General features: G+C 37.1%; 1 protein-coding gene across 1 annotated transcript; it reads right to left on the reverse strand.

Annotated features, from left to right (window-relative positions):
• Positions 1-6,982: 6,982 nt before the first annotated feature.
• Positions 6,983-11,794, reverse strand: LOC141326154 (uncharacterized). The gene is made up of 2 exons (XM_073834868.1): positions 11,574-11,794; positions 6,983-8,220 (listed from the first exon to the last, which is right to left on the reverse strand). The coding sequence occupies exons 1-2, from the start codon at positions 11,731-11,733 to the stop codon at positions 7,733-7,735; spliced, it is 648 nt and encodes a 215-aa protein (XP_073690969.1). The 5' UTR covers positions 11,734-11,794; the 3' UTR covers positions 6,983-7,732.
• Between the last annotated feature and the right edge of the window lie 1,071 nt (positions 11,795-12,865).

Genomic DNA, 12,865 nt, shown 5'->3' on the forward strand with positions numbered 1-12,865 from the left:
TCGATGTTGACCTAACGTGCCACCTAGTGGACAAATCTCTCAATTAGTTATTGGTTTTGTCTTGCAAAATCGAGCTATCATCTAGTGAAGCACCCCAGTTGGTCACTGAATCTAAGCAGTGTTTTAGATGAAATGTAACTTTATTTAAAACAATTATAATAAAAATATATTTATTATTTTACGACACAGCTACAATGATGGAGTCTGTTTGGATTTGGCAGTATCTATTCTAGAATCTATTCTTTCTTCTGTTAGTGAGAAATAATTATTAGCCCTGTATGGTATAATGATTTCCCTTCACACATAGTGGTAAAAAAAATACTATGCAGATTTTTACTATTTTTTATTATATCAGTAAGAAGAAGAAAACTTGTTTTTACTACATTATTATAATCTAGAATTTTGTTTTCTCTTAAATATAACTAAAAATAATTATCTATTATTTTAAATAGATAATTTAGATATTTAAAGAAATCTTTTTTAAGATTTAAGTTTTTCAAGGCATTGTTACTTGCCAGTGTGTCCTGTCATAGCTATGCACAATTTTGATTTTGTAACAACAGTAAACAATTATTTTGTTATAAGGTCTGGTTTTGTGATGGCTGTACTTTAAAATAAATAAATATAATCTTAATTCAAGTGATGAAAGATTTTGAAATTCTAACAGTAAACTACTGTAAGGTCACACCTGCTGTTATGAGTCTGGTTCTGATTCTGCTTTCTCGGGCTTTTCTTTCCCTTTTCCGCCCTCTGCTGGTCACTACCTCTCTTTCTCTCTCTTCTTCCCCTCCGCAGATGCTTCTCATTTGGTATCTCACTGATCCTTTCCACCTGTTCCCCCTATCAGGCTCGTTTGCTATTTAATGTCCTCTGTTCTCTTGCCTTTTGTCGGATTATTTTGCTCGATTCAGATGCTGTTAACAACCTTCAGAACCTTCTCCAACTAAACATCCTGTCGTGTCCTAGTCCTGTTGAAACTGTCTGGTCCAGGTCAGCTATATCTCTCCTGCTATTAACCTGCTCTCCCACCCTGTGTCCAGTTACCCTGCTGTCTGCTTACATCCGCTGTCGGGTTCTACGCCGTGCTACCGCTCAGTTCGGGAAGAAAGGAGCCCGGGGTCTTCTAGCCGGCAATTCTGCTCTCCGCTACTCCCCAGCTACGGTTGTGAATACAAGAGGGCTGTGAAGCTATGGAGGGACCGCCTATTCTGAGTTTATCCTTTTCCTGTTTGAAGAGACTGTTTGAGTTTATCAGCATACGCTGCTAAGTAACCTACGTTCCTGTTTGAAGAGACTGTTTAGTTTTCCTGCATACTCTGGAAGTACCTACGTTCCTGTTTGAAGAGACTGTTAAACTTATCTGCATATTCTGCGAATTGCCTACGTTCCTGTTTCATGAGACTTTTCCCCCTGAGTTGTCTACAAGCTATTTTTGCTCCTGTTTAGTACAAGACTGTTTCTAAATAAACTCAACATCTCTTTGCAATTGGATCCTGTTCTCTTCTTCATAACACCTGCATGGTATAAATGCTTGAAAATGATTTAGTTGAAAATATCCATTGGAAACTTAAAAGTAATCAAAAAGTAATCAGATGTAATCAGTTACTTTACTTTTCTAAAGTAATTGAAAAGGTACACTACTTATTACATTTTAAATAGGGTAATTTGCAATCTGTAATCTATTACATTTCCAAAGTAACCTCCCCAACACTGCACCTTAACGTCCTGAAGTGTATGAGTGTGTGTGGTAAAAACTGTATGCGTTCCCTCTCTCAAGCCTGCTAACTCTACGTGAATGAAACACCGACTTAAAAACCCTATGTGCACATACTGCCCCCAAGTGGTAACAGCCCAAAATACATGCACATCAACACATAGGCTCCTACAACCATCACACATCTGGCATCTTCACATTAAAGAGTCCACTCTGGTAGCTGCCATCTCTTGAAGCCTCAGACACTGGTTCAGCCAGTTCTCCAGTCCTGATGTGAGCAAAACTGTGAAATGTCCTTCTGATGGGCCTATAAAAAGGGAAAAATGGAGGGTGAAAAACACTGTTTTAGGTTAAGCAAATTCGTTTTGTGACATAATGACTTAAGGTGTTAAAAAAGTATTAACGTTATATCAAACTAATATATAAAAATATATTAAATAAAATAATCAAATATATTAATATAATTACATAAAAATTTGAAAATCAAACAATGCAAGGTTTCCCCTATTTATGAGTCAAAGAAGGAGCTGAGTAGCCTGGCAAGCCAGACCCACATAAATGTAGGGTCTGGGCACTCTCCATAGACAGTGCTCAACCGGAGGGGTGGGATAAACGGTTGTCTTTCAAACTCCTCTCCACGCAATAGGATAGCGCTACAACCAATCAGAGACGTAGTCGGTCAGGTGACGTAGTCAGAGCGACGAAGATTTTTAACAAAAATCAGTGCACTGTGCAGTCTGTCAGCTAAATAATAGACATAGATGGGCACTAAACCTTCAAAAGTAAACAAAAACATGCACAGACAAATCCAAATTACACCCTGCGGCTCGTGACGATACATTGATGTCCTAAGACACGAAACGATCAGTTTTTGCAAGAAAATGAACAGTATTTATATAATTTTCTTTTTACCTTTGATACACACCCACGTCCATCTGTCATGAGCACGAGTTTAGCATATCTATGATTTGACTCGTCACATGTGAACGTGCTTTGATGTAGTATACGCAAACACCGAAAGGGGAAATATGTAAAAAAAAGTCCAGGATGAGTTTGCGCAACCAAACGTAATCTTTTTCAGCTTTAAATGGGTTTGAACAACCAGGACAAGCGCAAGTAATTACCATTTTGAATAGCCGCTATACCCACAGTCTGTGTGCTCTGTGTAAACAATGAGTGTCATATACACGCCACAGATCGCTTCCGGTGTTTGCGTATTCTACACCACAGCGCGTTCAGATGTAACGAGCTCCTGCTCAGGACACATGGACGTGGCTGTGTATCAAAAGTAAAAAAATATATAAATACTGTTCAGTTTTCCATGCTTAATTCACGGAACCAGGAATTCATGTCTGACGGAACTTATGGTCGCAGGTCAGTCGTCATCATGTTAAGCCCGCCCACCGACTCGTGATTGGCCCCTGTACATCTTGGATTTTTCGGAAATTTAAGTGAATTGAGAGTAACTAGACTGACCTTGGAAGCAAATGTAATTTGCTGCCGCTAGGGGCGCGTCTAGATTCTAGGCTAGGAGCTGAGAGAAATTAAAATTAGGTCGATAGCACGAATAAGAAATTTGTAAAAATATTTATTACATTAAAAATTTCCATTCATATATATTTGTTTTTTCAGGATAGAATGTCAAAATCACGATCAGTCTGCTTGTGCTGTCACATATAGTGTTAAAACAAAAACATTCAAACAACACTCTCACTATTGTATCTGGTAGAGGTTGGTGGAAAAACAAACCGAAATGTAATATATTTAATGAAAATCCTTACCTGGCCATTCGTTGGTCTGGACAGCGCGCGTTCATGTGACTCATCGCAGTTCACTCGGACTTGACCAGATAAAAACACACAAGTAGTAAGGAAGATCAATAGTGAAATACACGCGAAATTAAATAAAGTCCATGTAACGTTAACTTCTTTTCTCTGAGGTGAATCAATAAACATGTAAACTTCTCGTCAAATAAAGGGAACTCTCTATAACGGAAGTAAATTAAGTTACACGGATTATTTCATTATTATTTCTAAGCGTTATATTTTATGTCAATTTTTGACCTTTTATTACTTACCTCTAATAAAACAGTTTGACGTTGCCTCGTCTGCGTCCGTTCCGCATTTGAAAACTGTAATACCGCGCTTTGATTTGATTGGCGGTTGGCAGCCAGCTTTAAGTTGCATTACTGCCACCTAATAGATTGGATTGTGGCGCATAAAAAACCTCTGAATTCTCTATTAACCTGTATTCTTAGGTGATTCATTAAATGTATGCAAATTCTATGATTTAAATCTCACAATTATAATGAATATATCAATCATAAATAATATAAATAGTTATAATATATAAACAAAAACAGCTAGCTAATGAACACATTATTAGCAGCAGTAATAGTAGTAGTAGCTATGTTTTTAGTAATTAATGATTAAATGCAACTACTACTACCGTTACTGCTGCTAATAATATCCTGTGTTTATCTGAGTTCTATAATGGTAACAGTTCTGTGTTAATCTACTCTGCAAACAGTTTTATTTGTTTATTTATTGGGGCTGCTAGTGGTGCTGAGTTCACAAAATTAACAGAATTTATGGTTTGATAAGCATATGTGCTCAATACATTTCACGAAAATGTGCCATATTTAAGTGTTGAATGAGGAATTGACAGTCTAAGTTCCACTAGTGAAATGCTGACCAAAAATCAACATTGATTCAACATTTTTTAGCACTGATTTTTCAGCCTCAACCAAAATGATGATTCTGATGGAATTTCAACATTGAATCAATGTCACCTTGCTATCTGGGTATTTAACAATTGATATTTTAATTTAAAATACCTTTATAGATGCAGGTTGCAAGGATGACAACTGTGAGGGATACAGAAGTCCCCATCTTGGATCTGGAGATCAAAAGGGGCTCCAGAATCCTTGAGGTGGACCAGGCCCTGACCAAGCTCCAAATAAATGATAAAGTCAACATCTGTCACCTCCGTAAAAATGCCAAGGCCTTAAAGTTTAATTCAACCATCTACACAACTGTTGAGGTATGCAACATACACAGTGCAGGGCAACTCTGGCCCTCTGTCCTGAAGCATAATCAAATATGCCTGTCTTTAATCTTCAGGAAATCCAGAAGACTCTGGCAAGACTTTTTCAGTTGTGTACATTTACAAACAATTGAAAAATCATTAAAAATAATTGCATTTAAATAAATACATGAAATTCATTTTGAAATAATGAACAGTTAACAGTATGATGCATGATTATTTTTTCTACCAACTTTGTCTGTTTCGTACTCAAAATACCAATACAATGTTGTTTCTCTATGTATTTCATAGACATCCATTGATTTTTATATCAGGTTACTGATATCAGGGGTTGTCCAAACTCATGCACGGTTTAGCTCCAACCCTAATTAAATACAGCTGAACCAGCTAATCAAGGTCTTACTAGGCACACTAGAATCCTCCAGGACTGTTTCAAGAAATCCTAAAGACTTTGGCAAGATTGTTCAGTTGTGTTTGATTGTCATTTTTGTTATTTTCTCCTAAATTATCATGTGGGCTTTTCATTTGGAGAGATAACATAACAACAATGTGAAATCATTGTTATGTTATCTCTCCAAATGAAAATCCCAAAACTTTGTGGTCTCTTACGTTTTTCATGAATGTCCGGTCCACTATATAGTCATTGATCCAGTGAAGTGCAACTAGAATTTGGTAGCACACACTGTGTGGTTATCTTCCCAATGTGAAGCACATCTACTTGGTCCTGCTGCTGACCAGACAGACGCCGCTGTGAAATATCCATCTGAAGATCCTGAACATCTTCCAGAGTGCCATGAATTGAACTGGCAGCCAAAAAAACCTTCCCTTCACTGAGAATCCTGGGCCTGTTGGTGATGCTGCTGCTCTTGATTCAATAAAACCTTAAGACTTTATTGAGCTGTTCATTTTTTTGTACTAATACAGATCATTGTTGATCAGACCAACCTGTATGCAGATCAGAGTATTCATGCTATGGACAGTAGTTTACAACATGCTAGAATTCATGCATGGAAGGCAGTCACTTCCTGGGGCTGTTTTTACTAACTGGTTGATACCAGAAGCCTGAACTCTAAATTTACTGGTTTACAGATTAAATGCTACCCCCTACTTCAGCAAGGTCATGTCTTACATCAGGTTTGAAATCATATAGAGATTTCTTCACTTCAATGATAATACAACAAAGCCAGCCAATGACACTGACAGGCTGAACAAAGTCTGCACAAACATTTGCATTGATGAGGGGATGCTTCTGTGGTGAGGGCGCCTAGCTTTCAAGGTGCACAATCCTCAAAAACCAATCAAATATTAGAATAAAATCCTCCATCTTGTGTGATTCTGAAACGGGGTACTGTTTAAAAAACATGAAGTCCTATTGTGAAGAAAGTGCTGCCCTGAAAGACATGGTTGTCTCTCTTTTTTATAGCCTAGCAGGTCATGGTTAAAGATTATTTATGGTTCATTTTTACAACTCTACCACTGTGTAAACATCTACTTGATTTGAAAAACCCATTTCTGTGGTTGGAGTATGGCAGAGGCCACCAAGAAAAGAAATGCTAATGAATGGAGATAACAAATTCGATCAAAACATTGGGTACTACTCTTTTGTCAGGAAGTCACACAAATGGACAAAGAAATTTGACATTTCTGTTGCAGATCAGTTGGTCAATGCTTTGTCATTTACAAAGCAAAAAACTCACAAGATAATTGTAAAACTCTCCTCTCTTTCATCCAGTGTTATCAAATCATGGACCAGCCAAGAACAGGCTGGTGGTGGTGAAGAAATAGATGACCCTCCAACTGAAAAATGAATTACCTTCTTTCTTTCTTTTTTTTTTTTTTTACCTTTTTGGTCCGATTGCGTCTAGTTCCTAAAAGCAGCACTTGACAAGAAGATGCAGTGTTTGTGCACATAAATGGTTTGTGAAGTGAGACTTCACTCTCTTATGAAAGCCTCCTTGCATTCTGGTAATTGTTGCAGTTTACCACTCAAAGATAAAAATACAGTGCCTAATATTTATTCACCAAGTTATAATTTTATAAATTTTTTAATGTTTATTTAATTTTGAAGATTTCTTTTATGAAAGAATATGACATCTGAGTGTATTTAGTTTGAAAAATACTTTGATAAAATTGCATTTTTATATATATTATTTTTTTGTCAAAAATGTTGTTTCTGATGAAACCTATTTGAACTCAAGTGGTGATAAAACATAACTGTTGTTTTTAATGTAAAAGCAGTTTCGGTTCTTTATTTTGATATGTGATATGTTCATATATTCACAGCAGAAAATATTCCGAGGGGGTGTCAAATTTAGGTGAAAACCATCAAAAATGTTGGTGGTTTCTGGAAACTTAAAAAAATTTAAACTTTTTTGTTTCATCATTTTTTATCAGGTCCTTGGAAATTGTTTCACTAAAGCTGTACACTAATGTATGTTACGCAACAGTGAAAAATGTACATCAAGGTGAGTTTGGTCAGTCATGCATACAATGAAAAGGCAGTATTCTTCCAAAAAATGTAATGATTCAAGACAAAATTGAATCCTATTAAAATCATGTAGAAATTATCCTACAGAATGTCTTGTCCTTTGAGATGATCCTATAATTCTAATTGGAATCCTTTAGTTTTTTTTGACAAGGGAATATTTTGGTTTTCTTTTGAAACTTTTCCCACACTGTTTGCAGGTGTAAGGCCTGTCTCCAGGGTGCGGAGATGGACACTCAAGTTAGTGACTTGGACTCGAGTCGCACTTTTATAGACTTCAGACTCGACCTGAAACGACTCCAGACTTGACTTGAGGAAAAGAACTAGTGAATATTTTAAAAGCAACTTGATTTTTTAAAAGGCGTAGCCATTACATGACTTGAGTCTCAACTGAGACTCATGACCAAAGACTCAAGACTTGACTCAGACTCTGGCAGGATCTCATGTGGACTGTTAATGTTTCCAGGATTTCTAAAACATCTTCCACTCTATTTGCAGTTTAAAGACTTCTCTCCAGTGTGAACTCTCATGTGGACTGTAAGGTTTCCAGGATGACTGAAACGGTTTCCACACTGACAGCATGTGAAAGACCTCTCTTCTGTGTGAATATTCATGTGGGCTTTAAGGTTTCCTTTTTGAGCGAAACTCTTTCCACACTGTTGGCAAATGAAAGGCTTCTCTCCAGTGTGAATTTGCACGTGACTTGTAAGGTGTCCTTTTTGAATAAACATCTTCCCACAATGATGGCAGAGGAAAGGCTTCTCATTTGTGTGAATATTAATGTGAGTTTTAAGGGCTCGTTGTTGTTTGAAACTCTTTCCACACTGAAAGCAAGTGAAATTACTCCTAGCTCCTGTCTTTGGAGCTCTTTTTTGTGTAGAAGTCTTCGCAGTTATGAAATCATGAAGTCTCTCATTCTGATCTTTCTCTTCAGTTTCATTCAGTACGTCCCTCTCCATTTTCTGTGCTTTTAGGTCTAAGGTGGAAAAACAAAAAAAATAAAAGTAAAACACAGTTTAATGGCACAAAACAATTAATATCTTAACAGAACTGAATATACGTAATATGTAATGCATGTATGCTAGATCCTATACCAGGGTGTTCAAACCTGATCCTGAGTTTAAGCTGGCCATTATACCACTTAGACATTCCACCAATTAATTACAAAAAAATCTAGATAATGTAATGACAGAGTTGAGGAAATCTAGGTATTGACTGATCTCAGACAAGGAAAAAAGAAAATGGGATACATTCCCCACTCAACCGTCAGATGATAATTGAATCACTAATAATTTTTGAAGTTTTATTAAAGGGGAAAATGATGTTAGCCAGTCATAAAAGTGGGCTGTTACACTGACCTCTTAAATGGAAAACACCATAAAACTGATTGTTTGAGTCAGAGAATAAGAAACAGGGTGGAAAACGGCCATAAATCAGTCAATTTTGAATGTATTTTGTCAAACACTTTAGTAATATAACAATTACACCTCAGGTAACATAATATAAAAACAAATAAACACATCAGGACATGTCCTTTAAAAGAAAACAGGCAATATTTTTGCACCAATTGAAAGTGAAAAAGTGAAAGTAACACACATCTGGAGCAACGGTCAACTCTGTCAACTAATGCTGTTGAAAGCTGAAGGTTCAAGTTGCCAAATGCCAGCTTCGTCTTGGAGAGAATCTGCAAAGAGCATTGGGACAAAATCCCCCCTGAGATGTGTGCAAACCTGGTGGCCAACTACAAGAAACGTCTGACCTCTGTGACTGCCAACAAGGGTTTTGCCACCAATACTAAGTCATGTTTTTCAAAGGGGTCAAATAATTATTTCACTGCTTTAAAGGCAAATCAATTTACTTTTTTTGTGTGTTTTTCTGGATTTTTTGTTATTCTGCTTCTGACTGTTCAAATAAAACCACTATTAAAATTATAGACTAATCATTTCTTTGTCAGTGGGCAAGCATACACAAATAACTATTTTACCCACTGTACTAATTTTAACATTTAGGCCATTTAGAAAGCATCGTTTGTTAAATCTTGGCTATTAAAGTCCTGTGAGAGACGGAGAGAGATCAGGGCAAAATAGAGACTAAAAAGGAAAATGGAAGTGAAGCTGCAGTTCAGGAGAGGACTTTTAATTAATTTGCATGTTGCATAGTCTAACAATTTAAACCTTTTTTATGTGATGACCATATAAAAATAGGGTTGTCCATGTTTCAGAGATTGTTGTGGGTGTATGAGATGGCCTGGATGAGTGTGAGATTTCCCAGCCTGAAATTTTATCCCAGACCACCCCTGGGCTCCAGCTTCAGAGAGCAGAGGACTCAACTCTAAGAGACTTGAAGGAAACTCTGATGCTCACCTTAAGAATATTGTACTCATAGGCAACTCTTGAGAATGACAGGAGCCCTGCTGTGTTCAACCATAAAAGCCACCTAAACAGGGAGGCAAAGATGGACTAACACTTTTTGGCTGCCTCATGAAACACCAGTGAACTCTCAGTCAACTCTCAGAAATCAAAAGAATAACTTAGGAGGCTCACCTTGGAAGTGGCATGTTCATATGCAACCCTCTAAATTGAGTTAGAATAGCACTGCCAACTAAACCAGCGGTTCCCAATTCCAGTCCTCGCGACCCACCGCTCTGCACATTTTGTGTGTTTCACGCATCGCTTCCGACGTTTGTTCTATTCCAACGTTACTGCCCTTCGAAGTGGACATCACAGGATATTCCGCCTATTATTCATTAGTTCGAAGCGAGCGTATGTGTTCCATTTGAAGGTCATTAAAGCGTGCGAGATGTAAATTTAAAATGCATTTATTTACAGATGCACTTATGTCACACTTCTCTAGTAAGTTTCATCTGTGCGTGAAGACGCTACATGCGGTGACGTAGCGCAAATATGTGAATGAATGTTTCGAAGTATAGTAAACAGATTTCCCCCGCTTAGGGAGCAGGGAGCAATGAACACTTTGCAGGGACCATGTCAATCGGATTCCAGTTCCTGCACGGACCTCACTTCTAATGAGCTGGTTATCTGACTTTTGGAAAATGCTTGAAAACGCTAGTGTGGATGGAGAACATTTTAAAACAACAGTTGTATGCGGATTCATTTAGGTGTAGCCTGGCTGTTTTATTTGCTTACCAAATACGTTAAATGAACAAATGTAGACACAATGCAGTGTCCAAATATGACTACTCACGTTTCAAGGTTTGCTTTTGCGCAAAATAAGTAATTTTCTTACTTTTGCATAATTAGCCCAAGTGCTTGAAATAAAAGGTTTTAATATTAAAAGCAAATATTGGGTTTAATGTTTCAGAATAAAAAAATATATATATTAGGGGTGGGCATAGATAAATTTTTTTAATCTAGATTAAATCTTGGAATTAATCTAGATTAAAATGGCTAATTTGAATTCTGCTAAAGGCATTTTCAGAATATGTGTGCTACCCAAATAATGACTAAAGTAAGTCTTCGAGAACGGGTTTCTCAAGCCAGGTGGCGCATTAGACCAGGCGCTCATCTCCTGTTTCCAAATGCATCACAAACTGCTTGACAATTGCATTTACAACATAATCACCTATACAAACTTGTGTAACCAAGTACTTCTGCGCAAAAGGCTGCACGACGTGCGCGTTGCCGTTAAATACACAGACGCGTACGGACATGGATTTCTCCGTGCTTCGATTAAACTGCGTTGCTATTAGAAGCGTCAATTCAGTTGTTGCATATAGTTTAATGTCTTTATTTCGGGATTATAAAAGTAAATTATCACTCAAATTTGAGATTTTACTGGGGCACAGCAGATTTTCATTGGGACACGTGCCCCAGTAAAAAGGGTCTAACAACGCACGCACCTGCCCTGAAGCGGCTTCATAACTGCATGTTTGCACGTCTCATTTGATGTGGTAATTTCACAGAAGTTGAAGACTCATTCCCGCCTCCTACAGTGCAATTCGACTAGGTATACGTCATCCGCGCTAAAATATCAAAGTGAAAGTCATCATAGTTTACGTAGTTTAGACCCAGCTCCCAACCCAACTTTGAGAATAGATTAACGGTGATATTTTTTTTATCGCCCGATAAGAGTCTCACGTTAACACCCTCCACTAAAAAATATATATATATATATACACACACACACACACACACACACACACACACACACACACATATAACAAATGCACACTGTGAAAGCAAGATATTCAGTGTTAGTATTTGTCATGTGATCTCAACACAGATCTCTGTTGAATGTCTCCACATTTCTACACTCCTGTGACATTATACATAAATTTCATTCATTTCAGATCTGAGAATAAAAACCAACCTGTTTGTTCCTCAGTATCTTCATGTTTGACTCTGAATGTTTCTTCAATGTCTTCACTCTCCTCTTTAATAAGCTCCATCTTTGTTTGTTCCTCAGTATCTTCATGTTTGAATGTTTCTTCAATCTTCATGTCTTCACTCTCCTCTTTAATAAACGCCATCTTTATAATAGTGTGTCACGTGGATCTCTGTTGATTCTCCAGGAGTTTTTCTGTCTTTTAACACTTTCTCCTGTTTAAGATTAGAATAATTAATAGAAAGAAAAATGCATGCAAACTAAATCTCTGTGTGCATCTCAATCAGCTCCTAGTTAGTCAGTGCACTAGTAAGACAGAGGTTATAGACTTGATATACAGTTTATACAAATTACACAGGACATTCATATTCAGGCAGGCTATTTTTTTATTTACATTCAGTATTCAATTATTTGTTCATATCTAATATTTTACACTTTCATGAAATCATTCTCGGTTGTGATTCACTCGTTTGTGTTTGTTGTTGTCGTTTGTAGTCCGCGTGCCGCTGAATCGAATCACTGAATCATTTCACAAATGATTTGATTCAAATGATTCGGATTCTCAGTTTCTCTCATCACTTCTTATCATCACACGATTGATTCATGATATAGAGAGCGAAATGAGACGCACTTCTCTGTTACTAAATGCTACGCTTTGTTTAACTAAGTATCTAAATCACTAAACAAAGCATTGCAACGTTACATTAAACAATACTGCATTTATTTTACATAGCTTGAAAAAAACGCTTTAAATGATTAACAGTTTGCATTATTTAAAAACACAAAACTACAAACCTTTTTCAGATGAATCACAACAGACGAGGAGCTCAGCGCATCTTCATGACGTCACATCACCAGACCAAAATAAAAGTCCCATTGGTGCACTTCTTTCTTTCTTTCTTTCTTTCTTTTGGTTATGGTGGATTGCAACCAGCTTAAAGGTGCATACCGCCACCTACTGTACAGGAGTGTGTAACATCATGTCTTTGTGCCTTAAATTCTACTTATTAAACCGGTATTTTTAAGAAATGTAAATAATGCCTCTCTAGTGCTCCTTATCCCTTCTCTCTCACCTTCTGTTCCCAGTATGCCCATCAAATTCCACTCTCTTCCTGCCTCTTGAACCTTATCCTGAAGTACCCGTCTTTCTAATTTGTGCAATGCACAGTGCAAAATAACATGTTCTGTGTTTTCTGTAACCCCACATTTTTCACAATTATTATTATTCCTTTTCCCCATTAAAAACAAGGTGCTATTCAGTCCTGTGTGATCCACTC

The sequence above is a fragment of the Garra rufa genome, chromosome 1, assembly GCF_049309525.1.
Source record: "Garra rufa chromosome 1, GarRuf1.0, whole genome shotgun sequence".
Lineage (NCBI taxonomy): Eukaryota > Metazoa > Chordata > Actinopteri > Cypriniformes > Cyprinidae > Garra > Garra rufa.